Here is a 24,327-nt window from a genome sequence, read left to right as displayed (position 1 = left end):
ATGAAGTATTAGTTACACACAATTGGGCAGCACTGATAACTAAAGCTCCTGGATTTAATCCTCTGTATCTTTAATGCAAAATTTACCAAGTGTGTTAGAGGAAATACAAGCAATTCCACCTTAACTGAAGCCCTTCTTCTCTTACCACTAAAGAATTGAAAAACTGATGATGAGTAAAGATGAACTAATTGACTAGTCCTGAGTTGCTTTTGGTTCTAGTCTTCATCTCTCCCAGAAAAACTTCATTTTTTGCAGCTTTATTTTGATTCCTGGAAAATGTAACTTGAAAAGTCCTTTGTATGTCTGGGGAAAAACAGAAAATTTTCCTTTCTTCCCTTTTTCTTTTAATGGTCTAATACCTTATTATTGTCTTACTTTTTCATCTCATTTCTGGCTCTGCCCTTAAACAGGTATTTTTCTCTCTCCCTGCAGGTAACCCTGATCCCTACCCATGACTCAGAAGTGATGAGGGAATGGTACCAAGAGACCCATGAGAAACAACAAGACCTCAACATCATGGTTTTAGCCAGCAGCAGCACAGTGGTTATGCAAGATGAATCCTTCCCTGCATGCAAGATTGAACTGTAAAAGCCAAGGCCAGCCACACCACAGGATTTGAACTTTGTTTCCAGAAATTCTTCAATTTGAAACCACCTTTTCTAAAACGTCAATTCATCTAAATAAGTCACCGAACTGTTACCTGCCAAACGCTATACTGTGTCACGGTGATGCAAGTCACTAATATTTCTTAGTTTTTGCTGATTGCTAAGGGAAGTAACAGTATTCCCACAGTAGGGTTCAAGTTACTGCAAAATTACCTACCCCAGTTCATCTCTGCTAAACATTTGGAAACCATGCACTAGCAAACCCAACTGACTTCTGCTAGGTAGAGGCATTTGTCTTAGAGAGAGCGAGAGCGAGAGAGAGAGCGAGAGAAAGAAAGAGCGCGCGCGCACAATGAGAGAGAACACAGGAGAGAGAGAGGATGAGAAAGAAAAAGAATGCAGGAGAAGGAGACGGAATGGTAGAGTGCGGGTGAGATACCCAGAGAGAAAGAGAGAGAGCAAGGTGGGGTAAGGAGGAGAAAATAACCAACGCTTAGGTCTGCATTTTCTCAGGCAGTCTGTATTCTGTAGTCTACATACTAAACATTCTCAACTTGTGTCAGTCTGAGTCATCAAAAAGGTCTTAATTTTCCAAAACAGGTTAGCTGGAAGGAAACAAAAAGAACAAAACTCGTTATGAGGGCATGTGAGATTTTCACGCCTTAATTAAGCTCCTTCAGTTTGAAGGCTGCACACTGACATAATGTAGTGCATGTAGACTGGATGTGCGAGTGATTTGAACCCCATTCAGAACTCTCAGACTCTTCAGACACACGAGTAGATTGATCTAAGGCATGCTCCCAGCATTTGTCCACCCGGTTAGTCCACTCTGAGTCGATGAACCTGCATGCAGAAACACCCAAGTCCACCCCAATTAATAAGCAAATACCAAAGCGGTTGGGAGTACATACGGTAGACAATTTGCCTTAGAAAGTGACTTGAATGTACAAAGATACTTGATGCACTTAATTTTTTAATGTGAGACCGCAAGTTTATAAAACATCCGTGTAGGATTATAGATACTCCAGTTAAAGGAGCAAGCGTGTGCGCGTGTGGGGGCCCTAGAAGCTGATCTGATTGGTGCAGTGGTTTGATGCTGAGTCACGTGTGTTGACCTCCACCTCAGTGTACCTGTGGCCCTCAGCCAAACAAGTTGAGCCTTTCATAGCTTCTTTACTACTGCAAGTTCCAAGACTGAAATGGCTTCTATGATCAGAACTGGGAAAACAGCGAGTCTTATGGTGGAAGAGGTTCTCGGCAAGTGTACAGTATTTACCTTCCTTTGTCTTACGTTGGCTTTTTGTTTTTGTTTAGTTTTCCATTAATTTCAGCATAATTATGGGAACAAGTGTACAGAATTTTTTTTTTAGATATGTGAGAACTTTTCATAGATGAACTTTTTAACAGGTGTTTTCATTTACAGGAAAATGCAAAGAAAATTTCAAGTGACAGTCTTTTTTTTTTTTTTTAAGTCTTTCATAAGACAAACAATGAAAAATGTTTTTTGAAGTTCTGGTGAGATTGAAGTCTGATATTGCAGTAATATTTATTAAAACCCATAACTATCAGGAATAGTGATACCTCCCACCCCTTGATTCCCATAACATAAAAATCTGAATATGTGTTATTTGAGAGTGGGGGAGAATAGCATGGTAGGCTGGCTACTTTTCTAGGCCTTTACATCACCCAGTGGTATTCTACATACTTCTTTCAAGATCTTTAACCATGAGGTAGAAGAGCCAAGACAAGATCAAAGAACCCTAGCAAAAACTTGCTTTGGGATTTCCTTTTCTGGAAAAAATGTAAAAGAAATAATTCATTGAAAGCAAATGAATTCCCATCTCCTACGATTCATCACGTAGAGTTCAGAGATCATTTCCATCATTGCCGTCATTGAACTATGAACCTGGAAGCCAGATCATGATTAAAACTGACGTCAAGTTTCAAGTTGCAGATCAATGCACCCAGTGTTCAGATGTGGCAAACTTCTCAGTGACAACTGTGCTGTGCTCTGTCACGTTGTGTTTCCTGCAGACTCTTAAGATCTATGGAGTAGTGAACAATGACCTCATTTTATTTTCTATGTTAGTTATTTATTTCAAAATTAACATTTTAGTTTATTTTTGTCTGATAAGTGTATGTTTTGCACTGCTAACTACTATGAGGGTTTAAACAATGCTTCTTCAGGGTCCCTTCACTGAGGACCTATGCAGTCTACTTAATGCTGTGAATTACATTTTTCAAATGTTTTAATTTTTTTAAAATTAATATTCTATTTTTTTTAGGCTTCTCTAGAAATGCAGCTTTTATTTATTACCCCAGTTCTTTCAAGTCCTTAAGAACAACACATTGATAAAGGGTACAAAAACTTAACACAAAATGGAAAACTCATTGTAAAAAAATGGATTGAGTATAAACTTTACTTCAAACTTATTTTATGAGACAACCTAAGATACTCATGATAGTAGTTATTTAATAATTAGTTATTAAGTTGAGTCAGTTGGATCCATGTAATACATGGGAAGAAAAACTGATTTCCGGCCTTCTTGCCAAATCCAGACCGCTGGTTGATTTTTCTTTGATAGAAGAGGGAATTATTTTCTGACTTCCCAAATTAAAGTTATTTAACAGGTGCATTATTTTGCTTTTTAAAAAAATACAAACATTTATAGCCGATCCTCTATAATAAGCATTCTATCTTACTCTTCTTTTTTTCTTTTTTCTTTTTTTTTTTTTTTTTGCTATGGGAGTTAATGGGAAAAATATACAAAAGCTGGCACTGGTCAGCTGGCTCTTTTTCCTATGAAATATATCAGTACCTTTTTCTATCCATTGTTCTCGGTGATGACCACAGAGCTTGAGTGTACCAGGAAAATCAATAAGTGCATTGCAGGTTTGCTCCTGTCTTTCCAGACACCTTTCCTACCTGTGTGACTAACCTAATTTTGCTAGTTCCATAAATACACAATTAGTTTAGTAACACCCATCACAATGTACCATGTACATTCATGGTGAGAGCTAAGGATTGACACAGACTTCTAGGAGCTTTATTCATACTGATTCTTTAATCCAATTGTACAGATTGAATATTTGCGTGAAAGGAATTTACACTCTGTTTAAATGATGAGACTCCATCAAGAGGACACTCATGATCATGAACTTTTTGGTAGTATTCTTAAGCAAAATTCTACAGAGACTAAATGTTAGAGATGATCCTCCACTTCCAATTTTAATGAATTCTATCCCCTTTCTCAAAACCCAATCCCCATGCATGCTTTCTCAGTCTTGTGGTGGGACTGGATACAATGACTGACCCTCCCCCCCCCCAATGCCATTTTCCATGAAGTTAAAAAAAAAAAAAATTTTTTTAAACCTTACATATCCTAGTGAATGGTTTCCCCAGTGTATATGAATGTTTTAAATGTCTCCAATAGCTTATGCAGTTTAGGAGCTTTTCAATACTCATTTAATAAGATTCAGTCATTTGCTAATGAAAATTCTACCACCTTCCATTTTCTGTTACCAAATTTCAGCTCTCAGGAGCTGCTCTATAATTCTGAAATTGCTTTTCTTGCCTCTTTAGTCACCTGTCACAGGAGGTTCTTGCTCGGTAATGATATTGTGAGTTAGATTAATAAGTTGTTTCTTCTGTTTTAATTTTATTTTTTTATTTTTTGTGTGCTTCAGATTTAGAAGATTTGTTTCCATTTGAAAGGAACTGTAAGCTTTTATCTTCTAACCAACTGAACAACACACCAAAAGCAGCCTAGGGACGAGCATTTCTTTGAAAGCAATTAGGTTATTCACCTGGTATTCAAACTATTTACTATTTTAAGAATCTGACTTTATTAATTTAAAAGGCAGCATCAAAAACTGAAAAGGAAGGGAAAAAAATAAGTAGCTTCTCTGCACTCGTTTGGAGCTCCCCAAATGGGAGCCATCAAGATGAGGCATCAAGACTGGGCTGCCCTTTCAAGAACACCATGCAGCGGCCGTTCAGAGTCCTGCTTACCCACGCTGTACGCAGCCCTCTTTCCGGCCCCGGAAAGTCTTGAGCCTGGCTGAGAAGCACCTCCACTCCTCTCTCTTGTTCTGAATGGTGTTTGTGTCAGTCTGCAGCTGTGTATGGTATTATGTCTTATAATCCTGCATCACTTCTATCCTATCCAGTCATATCTAATGTAGAAAATTAGTTTTCAGTGAAAGTAATATGTAGTGCTTTTATGATATTTGTGTGCAATATCCCCTCTTCCATTGAGGATATTTGATGTAAAAGAAAAAAAAAACTCAGTTCCACAATAAAATACAAAAGTGGCAAAAGTTCATGTGTGTGCTGTGCTGTCTTTTGTGTCCTGAGTCGGGCTCATAAGTTGGGATTTGCCACCCACAGTGGGGGGGGGGGGGGGGGGAGGGCGGGGTGGGACACATTCATTCATGAGGGCTGACTGTCTTTTCAGTGGTCCCTGGCTTCTGGCCAATTGCAGAGAGGGCCTTGCTACCATTTCAGTAACTGCTAACATCGTTCCCTTTTCTAACCAACCCCTAGAGAATGTTGGGGCCTAAGGACAGAAAGTGGGAGGTGAAGGAAAAAGATAATTACCGTTACTGCTTAAGAAGAACAAGTAAATAGACCAGTGTAGATGAAGGGGTTATTGGGAGGGCTTCCTATACAAAGCAAAAAGCAGGTTTTGATCTTAACTCTGCCACAAACAGCGGCCTGACCTCAGTCACTTTATCTGTCAAGTTCCTTTACTTACCTGTAAAATGAGAGGATTTGACAGGATGGTCAAACTGGATAAATCCCTCCCGAGACTGACTTTCTGGGGCTCTACAAAGCCATCATATTCAGTAATTACATCCAATACCTTATCTCTCTCTTGCTTTCTTGTTCAGTTACAGAATAGGCTTATATAACTAACATAATACTCTGTGGATTTGACTGACACCCAAGAACTAAAAGCTGTTTAGGAAATGTGATTATAAATAACAAAGGGTATCTGAAAAAAGAAGGAATTCCTCTTAGTCATTCAAATGATCATTGTACCTTCACTCTACCCAGTGGTGGGTAATACTGTGGGGATAAACGTAAGTGCTGCCCTAAACTGACTGGAGTGACAGGCTTCTGAAATTCAAGGGTGCGCCTTGGTGACATAGGAGCACCAGAAGTGATGTCTAAGCTGAGACCTGGAGTGTGCGTGCATGGGTGTGTGTGCATGTGACAGCACATTCTAGACAGAGTCAACAGCTCACACAAAGGAGCAGGAGTAGTTATGTTGGGCAGCTCACTCAGCTCACATCGGCAGAGTATAGAGTAGGAGGCCTTGGCATCTCCATTCCCTCCATGTGGCCGGAGAAAATATGCCCACGAATGCTCAGTAGAGATCTCCAGGACACGGTCCTGTCTTCAGAGATGATCCTTTGGACTCAAAAGGCTATAGCATCCTGTCCTGAGTCATAACGACGTCCCTTTGTTACATACACTCCTTTTGATCTTAATATTGTGTCTCCAAAAAACTATGGGATTTCACTGACTGGCCCCATTAGAAGTTGCTGTTTGGCAGAAGGAACTCGGAAATGCCTTCAGAAATTCAAGGGTTAAGCAGGTGAGAACTCAGGATGGAAAATCATCATCGAGAGGTTTTAATTACATCGGTCATACTAAACATAGTTATTTTCTATTCCACTGCCCAACTATTCAGTTCCAGGAAGTGTCTGGCCAGATCCTAGGGTGCGGGACCATGTGGGTTAGCCCAGGTCTGCCCTAGTTCGGGCACTTCAAGTCCTGCGTCTCAGGAAGGTGGCAGTCCCAGGGAACCCCCCAACCGTTGTTCACACTCCCCAACACTCTCTGTGTGTTTATATCCCACTCTCTCCAGACCCAGGCACAGCAGGGATGGAGAAAGTTAATGCCCTTCCAGCTGGTCCTTTTCTAGACATTGGACGTAGTAGCTTCCTTCAGTTTTCTTCTGGTCTTCCAGGCAAATCAGCAAAGGTCTGGTAAGGTACTGACTCCACCTTCTCTCTCTTTATAATTATAGTGCAAATTCTAAATGTTTCTCTGTGTCCCTACAATGATCTTTCAATAAACTCCTCACTCTTGATTTCTTGGACTCTTGCATAATCCCAGATCACCATTTCCTCTTTGATCTTATCCTGTGCATCTTGAAAATCTATTGGAGTCATATATGCAGACTGGCTTTTGGTCACCCCAGGTTCCTTTAATATGAGCAGTTCTGGGTATTTCTTGGTCGGGGGGGGGGAGGGGGGGCCGGGTACCTGGCAGTGTTTTCACAGATGATGCAGCATCATAATGACGCCTGCTTCCTGGGGTGATCTCACCATAAAAAACAGGCACAGCTCTGTGGCTCAGACTCTCCTCAGTCAAACCCAAACTGCATGTTACTGTAATGCAGTCTCATGGATTTGAATGCCACATGTAAGCTGATGACTTTTACAGTTTGTATCTCCAGTTTGTACCTCTTCTCTGGTCTCCAAACTCATATCCATCTGTCAATTAAGAGCCCCGTGTGAATGGCCAATAAGGACATTTAAAATAACCCAAATCAAATTTAACATGCCCCCAAACAAATCCCTAATTTCCCCAAACTCCTTCTCTCCCTAGGCTTTTCTACCTCAGGAAATGGCAAAGACATTACTCCACGTTGCTCAGATAAAAAATCTCAGGCGAGTCTGTGGATTCTACTTTCCAAATTCACCCAGTCCTACCCCTTCTCCTCACATTACTGTAACTACCTTTGTCTAAGCCTGCCATTTATCTCCTGGATTACTGCAGTAGCCTCCTAGCTGATCCTCCCGTCTCCGCGTTCACTCACCACAAAGCAGCTAGACCAGAAAACCCTCTGAAAATGTTACATCAGAGCATACCACTGGATCCTTCAGATGAGTCATCTCAGAGTGAAGGCCAGCACCCTTCCTAATGGGCCAGGAAGACTTATAAGCATCTGTCCCTTCCCTTACCCATCTCTCTGGCCTCTTCTCCAGCTCCTGTCCACCTTACACTTTCCACTCCAGCCACACCGACCTCCTTGCCAGTTGTCTGGCACTCTAGGCGGGCTTCCTTCTGGGCTCTGGTTCCTCTGTCTGCTGCGCCTTTCCACAGGTAACATCGTGATTCTCACCCTCACCCCCGTGGATCTTTCTTCAACAGTCATCTTCTCAGGAAGGCCTTCCCTACGCAGTGTTCTCTTCCTTTCCTTGCTTTGTCTCTCTGCCACGTATTACCACATGACATTATTATGTACTTATGAATTAACTGTTGCCTTCCATAGAATGTATGTGCCATGAAGGAAGGGATCTTGGTCTACTTTGTTCCTTGCTGTATCCTCAGTGACTATTTTAATACTGCCCGACACATAATAGGTATTCAATAAATATTTGTTGAATGAATGAATGTACTTAGTCTCAGACTGGCACAGTGGTTATATGGTGTGATTGTTGGAAAGTGGGTTTGGAATCGGACAAATTTTGGTCCAAGTGCTGTGAACCCGCTTACTAGTTGTGTGGGCCTGGGCAAGTCATATGAGCCTCAGTTTTCTCCTCTGCAAAATGAGGGTAATAATCCCTGCCCTGCTTGTAAGTAGGTGGAATTAAATTAGGTAGAAAGGGGCATTCACAAAGAGGAGTTGTTGAATGTAATTTTTGTAGTCAAGATGGGTGCAACAATAAGCCAGAGCCTAGGAAACAGACATCCTAAAGCGGCCCAGCATACGGTTATTGGAGGAAGATTTTAATGGGCATTGGTTTTACTCCACATACTATTTTAGGCATATTAACCAGGGAGGGTATTTTAAAGATTAGAATTTTGCACTCTGCAGAGATGAAGCATCGTGGAAACCAAAAAAGCAAGTGACATTCTCTTACCACTGGGTCCATCAGAGAATGTACTTCTTAGAAATCCTTTATAAATCTTCCCTGTAGTCCTTGATCTAGCATTTAAATCCTAATATGGAATTTATTTTCAGATGCTTCTTACAAGAATAAACTTTGTTTTCTGAACATGTCCAGCTCAGATCTGGAATCCCTAACCTTCATATATAATAAACACAGCCTAAGAGTAAACAGCCTAAGAGTATTAAACAAAGATCCCAGTGGTAACCGCCACAATCTCAGGGGCATTGCTACTATCTTTTTTGGACTTCCTTGACACCATACCATAATAGCATCCTCATGGCAGTGTGTAATGTCAGCAAAAAGGCCCACTCAATGCGGGGAAGGAAAGGTTATTTTCAAGCTAAGAAGCTGTTACTTAGAATAAAAGGCAATTTCCCTGGCATAATGATGTTGAAAAGCATTCCCCACTTTCTAAGGTAAGATTTTAGTAAGTAAAGTAAGTAAAAAATTTATCATTGTCAGCGTTTGAAAAACTCAGCTCTGAAGATTAATTACCATTTAATGAAAATACCATCACACCACATTTTCTGCTTTTATGATTCACTATAGCCAAAGCTCTCTGAGCCCATTTCAAACTTCATCCCTTCCTCACCACGCACTCCCAGCAAGGTTACTGGGTGCAATGGTATTGAGTCCCAGTGACTCATAGGCCACATCACTGCAGATCCCCAGTTATATATTGCCATACAGCAAAATCATATAAATCATCATTTACTCTTTTCCATAATAGACTCTGTTTAGGAAGAATAATGGCCCACCCTATATTACTGCATATTTTATACTCATTTAGATAAGAAACCATTATTTTATTAAATATTAAAATAATTAGATATGTTAATTATTTTTTTAGCTTGAGAAATGCCATTTGTAAATGAGCCATTTGTACACACGTGCCCGTGGATGCCCTGCTCACACACCCTAGGCCATGGCTTCTGACCTCAGGGCACTACTGACATTTTGGACCAGATACTTCTCTGCCATGGGGGCTGTCCTATTGCATCGTACGATGTTTAGCAGCATCTACTCACTAGATGCTATTTGATTCACAGTGAAAAAATGACTTTAATAAACAAATTTTGGGGGCCTTTGACTGCATGTAAAACCTACAACAAAAATACCACGCACGTATCTGATATCCACGGCCAGCTACGAGGTATGAAAACAAAATGCAAAGTCTGGTGCCAAGACAACACAGCCGGAGAGGAGAGTAGGGCATTTCGCTGCTGCTCAGCAGTTTTCATGCTCCCCACTCTGGTAATACTGGAAATCAAGTGCGACAGGGACAGATGGGGAGAAAAGAGAAGGCCAAATTATGAGCTGAAGTATTAACAACATGCTTCAGGCCGTGATGGTCAGTAATTTACTGAGCAAAGGGGCCTTCTGATTTATCTTGAACCTTCCTCTGGATATGGTAAGGGAGTGGCTGAAAAAGCCCAGCCCCTGATCAACTAAAATGTCACAAGTGACTTTTGGTCATGACCTTCTACCTAGGTACGACTCAGCTTTGCCCACCCACAAGACCCTGCGTTGGATGTGGCCTGCAGGTATGGATGGACATAACACGCAGGGTGAGCAGCAGTGCCAGCCAGTTTCCTCATTCAAGAATGGGATTGCTCTGGCCTCCGTCACAGGGCTGCCTGAGGTGTCGGCACAGTTAGCTCTCAAAAAATGTTAACGGGTGTGGTGCAAAGTCTGATGGAGACGAAAGGTTAAAAATTTGTTGTTCACAATCAGAATCACCATGCTGATGGTGTGACTTCCTCTCTCCCTCCCTTCCCACAAAGATAAAGAATATACCAAAATAATCCCAGAACATTTATTTCCACAGGTTCTTGATTAAAAGAGCACGACCTTGAATAAAAGTATACCACTGTACTTACAGGCAAATGTATACAGCAAGCAGGAGCTGCCCCTGACCCCTTTCACAGAGAAACTTCAGGAAGGAATTTCCACTCCCTGGGAGGTTCACAGTTAATGTCGCCTATGCACTACAAACCCCATCCTACCTCTCGTTTTCTCCTATTTCTCCAACTGCAATGTGTGTTCACAAGTTGCACATGTGTGCATGCGTGGACACAAAAGGCTCACTTTACCTCCTCGAGGAAGGAGCTGAGACAATGCTTTGGAAAGAAGTTACCCCAACGTGATGGAGAAGCCAAGCTCAGGAGGGTTCAGAGCTAGAGTTATCTTTCTCCTCAAAAACGTTTCCATTCTAAAAATGTTACTGTGGGTGCCTAAAATTTGAAAGCCAGTGGGTTCATGGTGTCATGTTCATTCCTGTCCTCAACTTCTTCCCAGTTTAGGTCTGCAGAGCAGAGACATGGGGGAGGGAGAAAGTGAGATGTGTGGGCGTCCCACACCCAGCTCAGGCTGGGAGGACACTGAGGGGGAGGAGGCCTCAGGACGTGCAGTTTGCCTGCTGGGGAGAGAGGCCACTCAGAAGCCTGTGCTCAAGACCAGGCTTTCAAACACGGCCTCTCCCTCCACCACTGCTATGTATCAGGGACTTTCAACGTTCAACACTGATCCCTGACCCCGGAAACCCCACCATAAGCCTTGATAGCACCTTTTTAAGGTGTTTAGCTGGGGCTTCAGTCTGATCACCTGCCACTCAGAGCTCAGCAGCCCTCCTAGGCATCTGATGGGAAGTCACAGTGCCTTAATATGTTGAACACTGTGGCTTTCTGTCACAAGCAGCCTGCTTGAGGAAAAGGAGACGACAGGCAGAGGAAGCTGAGGCTGCCATCATGGTCAGCAAGAATCCTAGGACAGGGCCTAGTGAAGTTCCTCTGTGGGGCCTGAGGGCCTGTTAGGCAGATGCCTTTGCTGCCCTCCGGGCCTCATGCTCCTGCTTTGCCTTCTCCCTCTGCTCCTGTTCCCTCTGAATCAAGTGTACCCGTTCCAGATGCCATTGCTGCAGCTTCTGCTCATAGGTTGCGATATCCTCTGCTTCAAAGGTGGGGAGCTGTTCCTTGACGAGCTGGATGGTCAGAGTCAAAGGACTTTCTGATTCAACTTTGCCCAAAGCCTCAAGCTTAGAATGTAAGTCCTGTTGGAAGCAAAGAAAAAAAGAGGGGATGGGGTGAGGGAGGAGGGTGTAGGTGGGAGAATACAAAGAGGAAAAGAGATTAAATCACTTGCAAAATGTCCACATTCTGCTTACAGGCAAAGGCACTTTGCTGGGAACGTGTCATGCTGCCTTTCATCTAGGCACTGTTAGCATTTGCTTTTTTTTTTTTTTTTTCAGTCCAGCAATTTTGCTAAGATGCACCACATGTGCTCTCTCTCCCTTCACTCACAAACGGTAAATGGAACTCCATATGCTGTGTTTCTGTATGTAATTTCTTGTTTTAAACCACAAAGACAGCACGAGTATAACAAATCTACATTTCCACTCTGACTTACACCAAACCAAGCAGCCAACTCCCAGAGCAAAGAACTCTTAAGATGCACACAAAATGGCAGAAGCAGCTGATAAACTGGAGCTAGCCGGTCTGTATCTTTTCCTTCTTAATAAGTGAGATAAATGCTTGTCTACCAGCATTCCCTTCAACAGATGGAAACCAGTGCAAGGAATTTTTTTTTTTTTTTACTAATGGCATGCTAAACAGCTCCCAGGAGTCCTTGCACTATTATAAGCTTCCACCTGCTGTGTTCCATTGCAGGTCAGCCTTTACAAACTGACTGCTCACAGCTCCATCTGAAATGGCATCTTGGTTTGGTCGGTATTATATTCCTGGAGAAGTGAAGTACTAAAAACACTAATACACTTAAGTGCTTCAGGATGTAGATCATCAAGAGAGAGTCACTAATGGCTCCAGCTCTAGCTTAAACCACACCTCCCCACGTTCCAAAGACAAATGCCATTCACTGGCTTAGGTGATGAGGCCTGCTCCAATAAGGGGAGGAAGGTGGGCAGAATCCATGTGTCAAGCCGTGGCTACAGGCCTAGTGTGATGGGTCAAGCCTATAAAAATGGACCCCAAACAAATTACCTGAGACTATAAAAATCAGGCAATAGGAAGAAAAGGAAATGTACAATGAAAATTATTTCGTTCTGGTATCACTTTCCATGTGGTTTGAGGCCAAGGAGACACCTTGGGACACCAGAAGGACAACTCAAATCTGAGCCAGCAAACTTCTGTTCAAATCCCCCATCAGTCACTTATGGGCAAGTTTCTCTCAGCCTGGTGTCATGTTAACGTAGGAAAAGCAGCACCGACCCGCAGAGCCACAGGGAAGATAAATGAAATGCACTGGTGCCTAATACACGGCTAGCAGCCAATAAATATTTGTCTCTTTTTGTTTTGATTTTCAAAAAAATGCATCTGTCGAAGAATGAGGACTAAGAATTTAATGCAGCACAGATTTCTACTCTCTTGAGATTAAATATAAGAAACAAGAGAAAGAGGTGGTCATCTTGAGGAGTGTTGTGGCAGCCTTGGTCAATATGAATATGGTAGATGATAAACTATGAGGCTAAACTATGGATGATTTTTTGTTTGTTCTTCAGCCTTTTTAAATCTGCAAAGTTAAGAGAAACGAACAGGTATGTAAATTCGTAACTTAGCTGCCAATTCTCTGTGTACCTAATATTAACCTTTCTTAGTTTTCAAATTATAAAAGAGGGACATTGAACGATGACTTTACAGAAGTACCAGGAGAAACAGCTGCTACGGGTACAGTGGAGTCCTCCCTATAACACGGGGAAATAGGTATCCCATAGCTGGTTCAATATAATTACTGAACAGATCTAAGTGTAATAATCAGGCAAAATGAGGGGCGCCTGGGTGGCGCAGTCGGTTAAGCGTCCGACTTCAGCCAGGTCACGATCTCGCGGTCCATGAGTTCGAGCCCCGCGTCAGGCTCTGGGCTGATGGCTCGGAGCCTGGAGCCTGTTTCCGATTCTGTGTCTCCCTCTCTCTCTGCCCCTCCCCCGTTCATGCTCTGTCTCTCTCTGTCCCAAAAATAAATAAAAAACGTTGAAAAAAAAATTAAAAAAAAAAAAATAATCAGGCAAAATGATACCTGTCTCAAAATGACACAACAGGTCAGCTGACATGGATGGGAAGGTTTTCTGTTTCATGCAAAGAATTCTCCTGTAGACAGCATATTTTTCTCTTTGCACTAAATATATTAAAAACAAAGCAAGGAAGAGGCCAAGGGGTTAACCTCTGAACATAGCTCTTCTTCCCTGACTCTGATCACAGAGGATTTGGGGACATACAGTCGAAAGGTACCAATGGCAGCTTGAGAGCTCAGATCTGTTCTGAAAAGACACGATGGAAACTTGTTCACCTCTTCCATGCAGTCCAAGTAAGTCTTCTCAGGGCCTGAGTTTACAACTCAAAGCCAAGCAACAGAAGATACCGGCATCTGATCTCCATCGTACTCAAATTTGGCTTTTTATTTCTACTTTGGTTTTTGGTTATCGAGCACATTAGCGCAATATAGAGAAATGACCAGATCCTTTCCAGCTGGGGATGGAGTCAGGTGACTGCTCTGAGGCGGCAAGCTATTACCCATGCATCAGGCACATGTCAGGGATGAGTGGGTAATGACATGCTGCCCCAGTGACAAAACTGTGACTGATTAGCTCACGTACAAAAAGGAGCATAAAAATTCCATTTATCACTTTTAAAACCACTTCCTATTTGAAGCATGATTTTTGATGTCAGTTTTCATGCCTTTGTGTGGGACACTGATGCATGAAAGGGCTGCCTATCACGACAGAAAAGAAGCACGCATAATGCACAGCTTAGAGGGGCTCAATTCTGCAATTCTGCTACGACGCACCTTAAATCGTTCCAGGTATTGGGGAAGCTTGGACTGTTCAGTTTCCTCCACGTCCAACTGCTCCACCAGTTCTTCTGAGCCCTGGCTGTCTTCTTCTTGGGGCTGTGCCTCTGAAGACCCACAGGCTGGAGCAGTCACAGCCTTCAGCGCTCTGTCTAGCACATCCAGCTGTGGAGAGGACAAAGGGGCAGGGACTAAGCATCCTGTGAAGCACCCTGAAAACACGCTGTTAAGAGAGGGTAGGGAAGGGATAGGAAGGAACAGCTGGGATCTGAAGACTAGTGAACTCTTTCTCTTATAAAATTATAGGAAATAGACACGGTTATATGATTTTACATGAGAAACACCCTGTCAGATGGCATGGACAACTTAGTACAAAACAAATGGTACAGATCAGCAAGCTCAGAATTCTTTGTATATGAGTCAGCACAATGGCATTTGATTTCACCTTTAGTCAACTGGGCAGGAATCCAAAAATTATGTTCAATGGGTACTCAAAGTAATCCCTTTTCCAGGTCGTTCTTCCCCAACCAGTTTGGAAGTGGGAGAAGGAGAGAAAAACTGCCACAGAGCGCAACCAACAGAGGACCATTGTGAATGTGCGCAAGAGAGCCTCTGAATCCAGGCCAAGCACTTCCTTCACAGAAAGACTGTGGCTCGCGAGGTTTCTGTAAATTAGGGAGCTGCACAACCCTCATAAGCTACTGACAGAGACTTGACAGGCATACGTGAAATCCACAACGAGGTGATCTCTGTGACTTAGAAAGTAAATAAATTATAAAACAGAGGGTTTCTTTTTCTTTTGGCCTGTCGCCCACCACATTCACTTTGGGGCACACCTTCCCTTGACCCACTGAGGGCCTAACCATTCTACAACCTCAAGGTCAGCATTAGCACCTGCTTAGATACCAATTAATCCTACCATGTCACATTAGAACAAAAATCTAGGAAATACTCCAAGTCTTTTAATGCCATTACTACATTATACCCACACCTAACACATATCCCATTCTTGCTGACATCCGAATCATATTCCTATTAAGACAGATCACAAAGAATACAAATCTGGTTTAGGTTGGAAGGACTAATTTCCCTGGCAAAGGATTTATGTATAATACTGTGTTTTTTACCACTAGACTGACTACAACAGGGTTAAATATGAGTATGTATTTAGGAATGTGGATGTTCTGTTACAAATATCTACCAAAGAACATGATGATTCACTAGACATCAATATCTGGTCAATACAGGCACCAGACTTGCATATCTTCATGATGAAAATGAAGCCAAGGAGTGAGCCCTAGTGACTGGAATCAAGGGAAAACAAAGAATGAGCTCAAAGTTAACTTTTACATCCTGGTAATGCAACAACCAACGTCCACCTAGGCCTCCCTCTGAAGATGTAAACGGCTTGGACAGGAGCGGACACTGGCTGTCTGTGGGGCAGGAGGCTTTCATGTGGCTCTAAGATAATACGTTTCCTGTGGGCTAAGTCTGGTGGTTCCACAGTGTCAAGAGCCCTAGGTGACTGAGAGATGCGCTGGGGCCATAGGGAGACAGTGGCCCAGTCCAGCTAGAGTGAGCCCCTGAGGACTCTGCAGGGAACGTCCGACCCACATCCTCCAGCACCGTGCGTTCACCACAGAATCGTTTCATAGAAGCAAAACAAGACTGTGCCATCTCTAGCCCCCAGATTCCTCTCTTGAGGGCTTTTATGGGGGATAATAATTGCCATGCAGTCTCCCAGGGCTACAAGGGTACAGAAAGGCCAAAAAATAAGATGAAATATTAACCTCTCTTGAGTTGCCACTGAGTTTTACTGGGGGAGAGGGTGGTAGTGTGGGCAGTGTTTTACTGAACTCAGTTTAAATTTCAGGAGACAGGGATAGTTTTCCTCCACACAGTGAGCTAGAGAGTCAACGCTACTCTTATTCTCTAATACTTCTGGTCAGGAACACTGAGAATGTGTGCCGTTTTTCATTCCCTTTCCACTGGAGAAGTACATGATTCCACTAGAAATACAGAAAGGAGGGGGAGGGGAAGAAAATGAAAACAGATTCACAGCCTGGCTCATAGGGAACAGGAGACGGCTAAAGCACACTGAATTAGAGCCGAAGGACGTACCGCTTCTGCACACAGCTTCCCGTCCTCCGGGGACGAGGCCACCTTCTCCATCACTTGAAGGGCTCTGTTGAGGTAGCCGGGTTGCCACAGCAGAGGCATGTTATGGTACACAGCCCGGAGCCCTCGCTGCAACTCCACCTTCCCTGTGGCCAAAAAGAACAATGAAGATGGCTCAGGCATGGCTTCCCACTACGTTTGAGGCTGAGGACTTGAAAGCAAAGTGAATATGCACCTGGCAGCTCTAGAAATCAAGAATCATTTCAAATATGTAACCAAGAGCTTCATCCTGGCGAGTGACCTGGTGCCATTTCAGATGGATGATGAAGAATATGGTAAATTCACCAAATCCATTTTTTATTTTTTTTTTTTTAAATTTTTTTTTCAACGTTTTTTATTTATTTTTGGGACAGAGAGAGACAGAGCATGAACGGGGGAGGGGCAGTGAGAGAGGGAGACACAGAATCGGAAACAGGCTCCAGGCTCCGAGCCATCAGCCCAGGGCCCGACGCGGGGCTCGAACTCACGGACCGCGAGATCGTGACCTGGCTGAAGTCGGACGCTCAACCGACTGCGCCACCCAGGCGCCCCTACCAAATCCATTTTTTAAATATGAAACTGTACAAATTTGCTTTTTTTCTTTTGCATTTGGGCTGGTGGAAATTATCATGAGGATGTATGAATCACAGGACTGAGGGAAGTTTAGAGAGGTTGATATATCTGTCTCTTTAAGTGGAACTACCCTTATAAAACGAGTCAAACAACTGAAATACTATTTTTGTTTCAAGAACAAAATCTTCCTCAGAAAAAGAATTCCCACAATTCTCCTACAGTGAAAATCTTGTCAACATATGACAACTTTCCCTGCCAGCAAATGTTTGACATTTTTCAAAACGCTCCAAAACATCCCATCGACTGTCCTTTATTTGAGCTTCATCGGTACTTAAGCCATAAAGTCTGCATCATCCTTCTTGGATCTTGGGACATGAATGTTTTTCTTGATTCCTCAAACTGTCACAAGTGGAGCTCCAGACGTGGACACCAGACACCAGGGGCCTCAGGTGGGGCGAGGGGCTGTCTCTGTGTTCCTGGGGAATAGAAGCCCTCTCTGCACGGATGGCCAAAGTCACCTTGAGCTGCCAAGTCTTAAAGCCACCTTAACTTATCGTTCCTGGGAAGGAGGATTGGGAGGGCTATAGTAGGGCAGAAATAGACAAAGCTTATCAGGTGACAGCTAATTTTAGACTTTAAGATACTTGGGGCTGGACTGCAGTCACATTCTGGGAAAGCTGCTTCCACTGGGGCCGGGTGAGGCCGTGCAGCACATGACGCAGTGAGAGCAAAGAGCTTTTCATCTGACAGCCACCGGTCCCGAAGCACCAGGGCCTCTGTGCAGAGACAGTGGTGACCACGTACATTTTCTTAGTCCTGACAGCTCTCTGAATAATTCACATAGTATAACAGTCCCGAATGATCACCTGAAGGCAAAGGCAAAACACATAAGCCAACAGCAAAAGGAGATGGCATATAAGGAGAAAACGATTTTATTTTTTATTTAAAAAAATTAAAAAAAAATTTTTTTAATGTTTATTTATTTTTGAGAGACAGAGACAGAGACAGAGCACGAGCAGGGGAAAGGCAGAGAGAGAGGGAGACACAGAATCTGAAGCAGGCTCCAGGCTCTAAGCTGCCAGCACAGAGCCTACGTGGGGCTCAAACCCATGAACCATGAGATCATGACCTGAGCCTAAGTTGGATGCTTAACCAAATGAGCCACCCAGGGGCCCCTAAAATTTTTCTAATGTTTATTTATTTTTGAGAAAGAGACAGTGTGAGTGGGGGAGGAGCAGAAAGAGAGGGAGACACAGAATCCAGAGCAGGCTCCAGGCTCCAAGCTGTCAGCACAGAGCCTGATGCAGGGCTTGAACTTGCAAACTGCAAGATCATAACCTGAGCTGAGGTCAGACACTTAACCGAGTGCACCACCCAGGTGCTCCGAGAAAACAATTTTTAAAAAAGAGTGGTCAATTTCTTTTGCTAGTCTGATAGCCAATTGATAAACTCTAAATTCCTCTCCCTACATCAGTCTATATTAGAATCAGCACCCGAGAATGCCACACTACATTTTGTTGGTGAAGATCAATTTCAAAACTGCTAAAACTTTGATGATTTTCATAAAACAAAGGTAAGTCAAAGCAGTGCATGGTCAAGAGAAGGTACCTTCTGAAATGCCTGTCTACTTAAGACAATGGAAGAACAATGAAATAATATGCATTTAAGAAACTCTGTAAATCAGGACACATTTTATGCACACTTAGGTTGGAGGTTAACTGCCCTGATTTCATACAACTCAGGTTCTGAGGCTTCGATCTCCTGACCTGTCTTTCAATTCAGTCAGGGCATGAAAGTAAAGCAACCAATCCCCTGCTTGGCACAGTCACACTGTGCCAAATGAACCGCTCTGCTTTCTCTAAGTGTTACTAGACATGCTGTCTGAGCTTCCCTTCCCTCACCTGAAAACGATACCAAGGATACGAGTTCAACCCTAAGTCTTGATTTCTTACCTCCTGGACTTCAGGTCTAAAAGAGACAGAAAGATCTTTGTTAATACTGGGAAACATTTTACTGGCTGGTTGGTTTTCCCAAAAGAAGGCCAGAACTTTCCATTCTTTATCCCTTCCTCACATTGATTACCACAAAATATGATCCAAAGCCACCAAAACTAGTTTTCACCTTACCAGTGGTAACAGGTTTTAGAAGCCTCTTTACTGTCTCTTAAGGCATAAGTCCATAAGTGTAAAGCTACCAAGGTCTATTTTTATGTATAAAAATGAAAGCTGTAGCATATGAATACAATCATACATGATATCGTATGAATAAAGCTGTATGAATAAAATCATTAGCACACTGAAATCAAAATAAAAATTTATTACAAAGTAGAAGACTGCATCAGTTCTATTCACGAAGAACAATATTTGTAAAGATCACTTAGCTTACCAAGAAGTGCATAGCCATACAACTGGGAACTCAACCCCACTGAGTTCTTTTGCTTTAGGCCTGGGAGTAATAGCGATGCACCAAAATTCCTCTCCTCTTCCCACTGCAACAGAATAAACCAGATCATGGTCCAGCCAAGCAACAAATTTGATTTTTAATGATTTTTAATGGGGGGGGGGGGGGGAACATGTTATAGCATTAAGTAAAAAAAACAAAAAACAAAACAAATAACAAAATAACAAAGCTATAGGTTCACTATGATCCTAATTTTATAAAGAGAAGATATTTATGTTTAATGAATAACATAGAAAAGAAATACCCTCTGTTTACAGATTTCTGGGTAATGAAATTATGAGCAGTTTTGGTTTTTTGCTTTATACTTTCATTATCTTCCACATTTCTGGCAATGAATAAGAGTTCCTTTTGCAATCAGAAAAGCAAAACAAAACAAAAATAAAGAGTACACTCTGGACCAACAATGCCTTGAGACAATCAGTAAAGATTACACATGCTGTCAGCCTAATATTCACCCACATTGCTATAGCATGCTGGGGCCAGCTTTTGAATTTTAAACAATTCAGCAATGGTAAGACTCCTTCTACTTCACAGTGTAAAAATAAATACAACTATTAGGTTGCTTTTAGATAGATTTGTGCCTCTTAAAAATAAATTGGACAATCAGAAACACTTAATGATCATTTCTTTCAATTCAGGGTGCAAAATTACACTTCATTAAAATTGGAGCTTTTTGAGACATGGTGGGGGGAGAAGGGGCAAAAATACAAGCATTGGTGAGCCTGCTGCAGGGCAGCAAGAATAGTGAAGAGGGCTCGCATAGACTCTGGGCTCAGAGGACAGCCTTGGCAACAATCCAGACAATGAGAGCTGTGATCTTCCTGGTGCCATATGGGTGCACGTCAGCCAGGGCCCTTGTCCTGGCTTGAAAACAAACAACACAAAGCTCAGGGTGCCCTGCGCTGGTCTTTGCAGTCAGAGGTCAGGAAGGAAGCAGAGAACGAATGAGGCGTACAGGCTACAATTGTAGCCAGGTATAAGCGAGACACCCTGGGTGTTAATGGGCACCCAAGCCTCTTTCCTGGGAATGGCCTTTGTGTACTACAAGCGTAATTTCTTAAGGTTTTTCTCAACCTTTGAAAAAAGCAAAAATCTTGGGAGGAAAAACAAAGCCTCCTCAGGCACTTGTGCAGCACAGATAAGTAAAAGCTGGTAATTTGAAGACCAGGGCATTTCACTTTCAAAAGCAAATCGCCCTAAGGTTTGATTTCCCCCCACAAAAGCTGCATGAAAAGGAACCCAGTGAATAATAAATAAGGAGACTTAAATTTTTTTTTTTTCTTTTCTTTAGGGAAAATCATGATCTGTAGTATCTAAATGTGATAGTGGTGAAAAGCCAAAAGAACGGTATCCTTGCTGCTCCGGGAATTGAGCAGGGGTGGCGATGGCAGCTGGAACAGGGACACTTCTGAAGGCACTTTTAGATGGATGAAAACCAACAAATGAAAGCCTTACAGATTTTTTTGGGATGATTCCCTGAAAATAATACAACCACCACTGCTCATATGAGAAGCTATTTATGTGTTAATGTATGAGTTCAGGTCTCTTCCAAACCTGTAGCTTCTGCTGTATGTACTATCAAGGACGAAGTCAGGTGCTATCGTACCAGGGTCCTCAAGGTTTTCCTACTTGGTGCTTCCCATTAATACAAAGCAAATCTCATTCTCCCTCTCTCCTCTCCACTCCCCTCCACTGCTAGGTATCTCAAGGCACCACCTACGCTAGCTGTCTCCTTTCTGCCCCTTGAACTTACTCCACAATCCACTCTAATTTCCTTTCCTGCTCCATTATTCTATGGAAACACAGGTTAAAATTGAGTGTCTTTAGGCCACTAAATTCAATGAATGTTTTAAAAGTCCTCATCTGACCTACCCTCTCAGAAGCATTCTAAACTGTAAACCACTCTCTTCCTGTGGTTTTTGTGACCCAATACAATCCTGATTGCCCATTTTCCTCTGTGCTTCACCTGCAAAAAGTTGTACCTATGTATATAAATTATGTCCCCGTCCAAATGTTTCCATGAAGATTTCAATTTCCCTCATGAAATCTCTTAGTTGTCTCAAAGGCATCTCAAACTGCAATATGTTCATAGCCAAATAAATCCAGTCTTTTTCCAGGGTTCCCCTTGCAAACACATGACAACCTTTCCATCCAGATACACAAGTCAAAAACTGAGGAGATGATTTCACCAGTATGTTCCTGCCTCCACATATAGTTCTCCACCATATGTTATCTGCCTCCCAAATATGTTCATTGGCTACTCTTAAGTCCATACATTCTGGTCCCCACCTGACCATTATTGCCTACTGAGACAACCATAGTTGATCTAATCTCCTAACCACATTACAGCCGATGTATCTGTTCAAAATTCAAATTGGATCATGTTACCCCTTCTTCTTAAAACTTTTCAGATGCCTCTATTTTTAGGATGTACATAATACAGCTTAGCATGAATTACATTCTCCAACCTTACCTCATCCCATGCCCTTCTTACCATGCTCTCTGTTGCATTTGCATTGACTGTCTTCCTATCTTTTTCCAGCCCCTTTCTGCTTGCCATGTTTTTTGTGCCACAGGGCTTTTGCATGTGTTATTTCCTCTTTTTGGACTGTTCTTCCTCTCTTCAACCAGTTAATTCCTATTCATCTTTCAAGTATTAACTCCAGAAAGATTTCCTGAAGGAAGCCATTCCTAACCTAAGTTTAGGATACAAACAAAAACTCCCCAATTTTGACATTTTTCATACAAGAGGTCTTTGTAGACCCACTGCAGCTATAATTTTAAATGCATGTATTTGGTTTGTTTTGCCTTGAATGCCTGTATTCTTTGACTGGAAGCAGGAAATGTTTGTTTACCACTGTACAACCAGTGCTTGGCAATATATGGAAGGCAGCAGTTGCTCAATATAAATTTAACGAACTAATGAATGTGAGCTGGATTCGATGGCCTTTTCAGTTCCTACCCAAACTAGGATTTTCTGATGTTACATTGGAAGTTGAGGGTAGACTGTAGGGCCAGACCGCCTGGCTTCTCCAGGTGGCTTCAGCACCTACTAGCCGGGTGGCTATTATGTAACATCACTGCGCTCCAGTCTGCTCATCTGCATAGAGTTGTGAGGATTATATGCATTAATAAATTTAAAACACCAAGAACAGAGTTTGGTGTAAAGTGGGTACTATTTAAATATTGGTTACTGTTGTTACTGTTGTTATTCTTAGGATAACAAGAAACAATGATTAAATAGCCTTAAATAAGAAAGGAAAATGAAACTTGGTCTTCTGGACTGACCAAGAGCAACCTTAGGAAAACACTGATGTGAAGTGAACACACCCAAGCTTGTGGTCAGTTAGCTGCCTCACTGCTTCTCTGATATGCAAGTCCCACTGTCAGTGAGAATCAGTTATCCAGTTCTGGATGTCTGAGGTGCATTCAGCTTAGCTCAAGTTTCAAAATGCGCCTAAGGACTTTGGCTTGAGATTCTTTCAAGTGAAGGGACATCCAGTTCCACGCTGTCAAAAGCCAGTCACTAAAATGTACAGAAGGAACACTCATTCCTGGTTGTTTGGGGTCTCAGAGCTGTATATCAGATGGCTTCTTTCATATTCTGGTGGCAAGGGTTTTCTCCAGGAACCTCATCCCTACTAAAGAGTTACTGCATGCTTCTAAGGCTCTCAGTACTACTTTACGGTCGATCACTTACACTGAAGTCTGTCTTCTTGGCCAGGCAATGGTATAAAACATAGAGGGACAGAAGCTGAGTAGAAGGCACTTCAAAGGCTTCTTGCAGCATGATCTCGAAAACCACGGATAAAGCATCTGGCAAGAAGACCAAGTAAAGAGAGGAAATTAGTTTCAGGTAACATCTCCAAATCTGTATTTAACTATAAACAGTCTTAAAAAGTAGGGCATGAGAGGGGTGCCTGGGTGGCTCAGTCAGTTAAGTGTCTGGACTCTAGATTTTGGCTCAGGTCATGATCTCACGGTTCATGGGTTTGAGCCCCACATCAGGCTCAGCACTGACAGTGCCGAGCCTGCTTGGGATTCTCTCTCTGCCTCTTTTCTCTCTCTCTCTCTCAAATAAAACGTTTTTTTTTTTTTTTTAAAGTAGGGCATGATAGAAAAACAAACAGAATTAAGAAGCAAAAAATGTGAGCTCTGATTCTAGTTCTTCCACAAACCAGATCTTTCCAAAGTCTTTAGCTTCTCTTGTGCTTATTATTATGTACTAAGTCAGGTGCTTTTGCACCAATCTTTTCAAGGACATTGAATAATCTTAATTTCTCTTAAATCTTTCCAGTATCATCTTCATAATGATTACCATTTGTCCCATCTACTTCAAAAGACTGTTGGACAGTCCATCAAGATAATACATATAAAAAATGCTCATAAATTGTGAAGCAAATTTAAGGCATCATGTCCATCAGCTGGAGGAGCTAAGGCATACAGAAAGGAGGCAAATATATTTTCCAGGTCACCCTGACAAGCAGAGCAGAAGCTGGGTTGACTGCCCCATTCTGTGTTCCAGAACCTTCTCCCTGTTGGGGCAAAAGAAGACAAATGCTACAGAGGATCCTAAATCCCACATATTGTTTTAGAGACAGAAAACTGATGGCTATAAAAAGGATAATCAGGCTCAGTTTAAAAAGACTTGAAACACTGGAAAGAAAAATGCTCATTCATAAACTATAAGGCTCTGACTATACCACACAATATATTTGTTTCCACATGAATGCTGATCATAGAAGTTCAGACCTTGAGCAATTTTTATTTTCCTTTAAGATTCTACAACATAGATGGAAGCCAAGAAAATCAAGTTCAGACA

At 42.3% G+C, this 24,327-nt stretch overlaps 2 protein-coding genes across 5 annotated transcripts in view; one reads left to right on the top strand and one right to left on the bottom strand.

Annotated features, from left to right (window-relative positions):
* The window catches only part of MAP1B (microtubule associated protein 1B), a 101,024-nt gene extending 96,096 nt beyond the window's left edge, over positions 1 to 4,928 (top strand). For both annotated transcript variants that reach the window (XM_060635568.3, XM_060635569.3), the window contains one exon: positions 433 to 4,928. In XM_060635568.3, the coding sequence (XP_060491551.1) occupies positions 433 to 588 (156 nt within the window). In that variant the 3' untranslated portion in view covers positions 589 to 4,928. The remainder of the gene's footprint in view (positions 1 to 432) is intronic.
* Positions 4,929 to 10,310: 5,382 nt separating this feature from the next.
* The window catches only part of MRPS27 (mitochondrial ribosomal protein S27), an 87,241-nt gene continuing 73,224 nt past the window's right edge, over positions 10,311 to 24,327 (bottom strand). For all 3 annotated transcript variants that reach the window (XM_078449126.1, XM_078449134.1, XM_078449137.1), the window contains 5 exons: positions 23,206 to 23,321; positions 19,431 to 19,533; positions 16,437 to 16,579; positions 14,313 to 14,480; positions 10,311 to 11,565 (listed from right to left, as the gene is read on the bottom strand). In XM_078449126.1, coding sequence (XP_078305252.1) covers positions 11,326 to 11,565; positions 14,313 to 14,480; positions 16,437 to 16,579; positions 19,431 to 19,533; positions 23,206 to 23,321 — 770 coding nt within the window. In that variant the 3' untranslated portion in view covers positions 10,311 to 11,325. The remainder of the gene's footprint in view (positions 11,566 to 14,312; positions 14,481 to 16,436; positions 16,580 to 19,430; positions 19,534 to 23,205; positions 23,322 to 24,327) is intronic.

The sequence above is a fragment of the Panthera onca genome, chromosome A1, assembly GCF_046562875.1.
Source record: "Panthera onca isolate mPanOnc1 chromosome A1, mPanOnc1 haplotype 2, whole genome shotgun sequence".
NCBI lineage: Eukaryota > Metazoa > Chordata > Mammalia > Carnivora > Felidae > Panthera > Panthera onca.
The sequence above is the reverse complement of the archived record's forward strand: the minus strand, read 5'-3'. Positions and strand labels throughout refer to the sequence as shown.